The sequence below is a fragment of the Anneissia japonica genome, unplaced genomic scaffold, assembly GCF_011630105.1.
Source record: "Anneissia japonica isolate Jap-2015-1 unplaced genomic scaffold, ASM1163010v1 scaffold7447_len134812_cov206, whole genome shotgun sequence".
Classification (NCBI taxonomy): domain Eukaryota; kingdom Metazoa; phylum Echinodermata; class Crinoidea; order Comatulida; family Comatulidae; genus Anneissia; species Anneissia japonica.
Window position 1 is genome coordinate 1 of NW_022743975.1, and position 4,262 is coordinate 4,262.

Below are 4,262 nucleotides of genomic sequence, written 5' to 3' on the forward strand. Positions count from 1 at the left end.
TCACCATTATAGCCTGGTTTAGACTGATACCTTCACCATAATGGTCTAACAAAACCATACCTTCCTGAGGAGACACTAGAGAATTTGATGTATTTGTTGTCTCAACTGATGTGCTTTCCGGGGGTTCAAACATGTCTGACTCAAAGCTCAAAGGTGATGGACTATGAATACCTGGAATAAAGACTTCTGGTTCTGGACTTGTAAAATCATCTTCATCTTCATTATCCATTCCAACTGTATTATGGGATATCATGCATAACAATGCAGGGATGATTCAACGTGACAATCATTGATATAAACATTTAAAGTAAATTGTCAAATAAATTTCAGAAATCTGTGATCTTTCTTATACCGAAATTGTAAATGCTGCCAATTTTTAAACAAACTATAATTAAAAGTACTAAACAAGGACACAAATCATATAATCACACTAACTATAATGTTAATGCTATTGAATAAACAGAACATAGGGCTTTTCCTCATCAACATCATATAATGAGAACTGATGTTTAAATTAAAATAAAAACAAAGTAACTCAACATTACTAAGTATCGAGCCAGTGATACAATGGTGCTGGTGATGATGTGAAGAGTTTTATCCATACTGTAAAACCTTGAATATCAGGTTTTGAATGGTTCAGAAATCCAAAATATCACTTTCAACACCCCCAAACACAAAAACAGCACCGCACTCTCTAAATACATATGGAAATTAAGACAGCAATAAACCCTACAATATCAAATGGTCTATCATTGACCGAGCATCGGCCTACTCCACAAAAACAAAACACTGCAACCTTAACACAACCAAGAATTTTGTTTACATACGATATATTCAGACAGTCAATACTATTGTCTAAATGCAGGCACAACTACTATCTACTTAAAAACAATTAACTCATTTGCATATCCACCTGCCATAGCATTCATTCATATACTCATACAATCCTTGTATTCTCTCAATTCATACATGAAGCAGTCTTTAGAGTGCTATGCCTAGTTCTACATTTTTATTATTTACGCTCTGCATACTGTATTTTACATGTACTGAGCACTCTATATTCTATTTATTATGTAAATGTAATATATATATATATATAAATTCATATTCAATCGGTGTTGTTGATGTGGATCCACGTATGTCTCATCGTAGGAATAAATCAGCAGGTAGACGCAGACAAAATAAACTGCTACGATACTTTGACTTGTAGGAGACATAGAAATATTTATTTGCAAAATTTTCGGCAACTCCTGTTACCTTCGTCAGCGCATGAGTATCAATTGATAAAGAAGATGAATCTGCGAGTATGAAGGAAATGTGTATATAAAGATATCCAATAATCAATCGTTTAGTGGCGTACTGCCTATGCACTTTCGTGCAGCAGTCCATAGAGCTGTCTGCACCTAGGGCAACTCCATAGGCTGCTTCATTTAGTACCCTGACCCAAAATAGCTTTGTTGATACATAACAGCATAATGTGTCTCTGACATCGACTGTAGGACATATATCAGTTATAATTGACGCTTTATAAATTCAGTGACGGATTAAAGAGGGAAGCAGCCAGGCCTGGGCCCCCTAAATTCGCCCAAAAAATGATAAATGGAGATAAAAATATAATCATATTCAATTTTTTAATTTGTGACTGCCATTTCTGGCCATCTAGGTGCCATAATCAACCATGGTGGGTTTAAGATGGTATAGACCCTCCATCTGTGAAATCCCTCCCTTGCCCCCCCTCTATTCCAATCCGCAAATGATTTCATATCATTTATTTCATCATTAAAATCATTTAGAATACAATAGGCCCCAGTCTCAGAAAGCCATAGGGTAATTTTTTCCAACATTATGCCAATGGTAGCATCTGCATAATTTATCATGATTATCCAGTCCTGTGACTGCGATTTTTCATACTACTGTGTCAACCTAACATTTTTATTACTTTAAATTATATTTCTGATGGGAGCAGGCTGGTTTCCCCCTGGATATTTTCTCCCAGACATTTTCCCCAGGCTCAATGTTTTTTTATTTTTACCGATTTCAGGCTCAAAATGTTCTTGATTCATTCTTATTTTTACACACTTTTCAAACATACAAATGTATAGGGGGCCTTCATGTCACACTTCACACTTCATGTCACACTTTATTGAGTAACCCACTACACATGTATAAAGTGGATATACAATAGAAAAATATTGTTTTTGGTAAAACCCAGTATGCTTACTTTTTTCTACTTAAATATGAAGACAGAGAAAGATTTATCAACATATGGATATGCAATAAATCAACTTGCAACTCACCTAAAGTGTGCTTACTTTTTTCTACTTAAATGTGAAGACCGAGGAAGATTTATCAACATATGGATATGCAATAAATCAACTCACCTAAAGTGCCATTTGGTGAAACTGATCTAGAACTGTTGCTGGACTTAACACGGCTTTCATGAAGTGGCGAAAATTGTGCCTCAGATGGTGGAATGCTCAGATCATAGGATCTATCAGTCTTCCGACTACTCAGCAGCAATGCACCATCCTCAACTATATTTACATAAAGTCAAAAGAAAAACAATTAAAAATCTATAATCAGATTTCACTTGGATTGTGTTTTACTAAATTAAAGTCCTTAATATTCAAAGTAATCTTGCTGAATAATTCTTTAATTACTATGATATATTAATATAGTGACTCTATATGGAATAACAAAAGGTAAATTTGCTGAGTGATACTTCCATGACATTTTCTCAGAACCCTTTAAACAGGTATTGCTGATTTGGCCATTCTTATGAGAGGTAACATATAAGCTGAATACATTAGATTACCCTATACAATGATCTAAAGAATATATTTATTATTACCAAACTCCATGACATTCAAAAAAACTAAAAACCATGTAAAAACAAAACAAAAAATAGCTGAGGTGAAGTTGGCAGTGGTGAATTTGGTAATAAATTTAAGAATAGCCACATTGAGTCAATATTTACTGATACTACTCACAAACCAAATGCAAAACATCTCTAGGTTCAAATGTGAAAAATAGAATCCCAAAAATAAGATGGCAGATCTTTGAAATAGAAGATGCTAAATGGTATGAAATGAATATACTTAAATTGACATTTTGCATAAATTTTTAAAAATGACAATCAGTGCTCGCAATAACCTGTTGGTAAGGCAACTAATGACATTCATACTTTTGATCAGAAATCACCTGCCTAGCAAGCTGTGCACTGACTGCCTAGCCCGACGCTCCGCAAACTATGGGCCACGGGCCACAGCCCAAATTTGGGCCGCGAAATATTTTTGGAGGGAAGCAAAGCCATCAGAGATAATGAAAAAAAAATAACTAAGATACGTTTAAACATGTAGAAAATAGTTTTAATAGAGCCGCTTCATTGTTACAGCAAATGCGCAGCACCTCCTTGCTTTTACCACACACTGCTAAAGTGCCAGATGATGCGTGCTGTTTGAGTTACTGTATAAGGGGTTTTTAATGTCAACAACAATAATACTGTAGTAAAAGAACATAAAATTTACTTGCTTGGTTATTTCGGTCGCCATTATTTGCATTGGATATTTCAAAAACACACAGACACATGGATCGATGGCCTTGCTTGTATGATCATCGACTAATAATCACCAACTAATAATTTATTAAGATAACTAACAAAGCAAAAGTTTTTAATTTATGCTAATGTTTCAACTGTGTGGACAATATTTAGTATGAACATGTATACAATATTAATATCCAATTAAAACTATAGTATAGTAATTGCTGACTTCGTGTTATTCTGCACTCATTTTCAAGTGTAGTACAGTACACTGAGCCACTTGTTGGTAGTGAGATGCAACGATGCAAGTCTAGCACTAAACATGTTCTTGGTGGCTTGGTTTCTGGACTCATAAATAGGCCGTGAAGTAAAAAGTTTGCGGAACGCTGGCCTAGCAAACTGGTGTGCACTTATCAACAAGCACGCAAAATCAACATCTGAACATTGAGAATTATTGCAACTGGGATTTTAAAAAGGAAATCGGAAGAAGCACAAAAGGTTGGGGTCTTCAAACTACATTACCTTCCGATATTGTAGCGTGGCTCTCATTATCATCTGATTTATCTATCATGTAGAGTGTTAAAGAAAACTAAGTTGATTTGACAGACAAAAATAAATAAATGAAAACGTACACAAATTAATCAAAACAACAGGATGAAATACACTTAATAGTGTCACAATAAATGTTGATGTTAAACTTGTAATGCCCACCAATGTACAT

General features: G+C 34.6%; 1 protein-coding gene across 1 annotated transcript in view; it reads right to left on the reverse strand.

Annotated features, from left to right (window-relative positions):
* Positions 1-13: 13 nt before the first annotated feature.
* LOC117119552 overlaps positions 14-4,262 on the reverse strand; it is a gene marked incomplete at its 3' end in the record, with an annotated part of 27,656 nt that continues 23,407 nt past the window's right edge. The window contains exons 13-15 of the mRNA XM_033264376.1: positions 4,064-4,105; positions 2,382-2,534; positions 14-234 (exon numbers count right to left, since the gene is read on the reverse strand). Of these exons, the coding sequence (XP_033120267.1) occupies positions 14-234; positions 2,382-2,534; positions 4,064-4,105 (416 nt within the window). The remainder of the gene's footprint in view (positions 235-2,381; positions 2,535-4,063; positions 4,106-4,262) is intronic.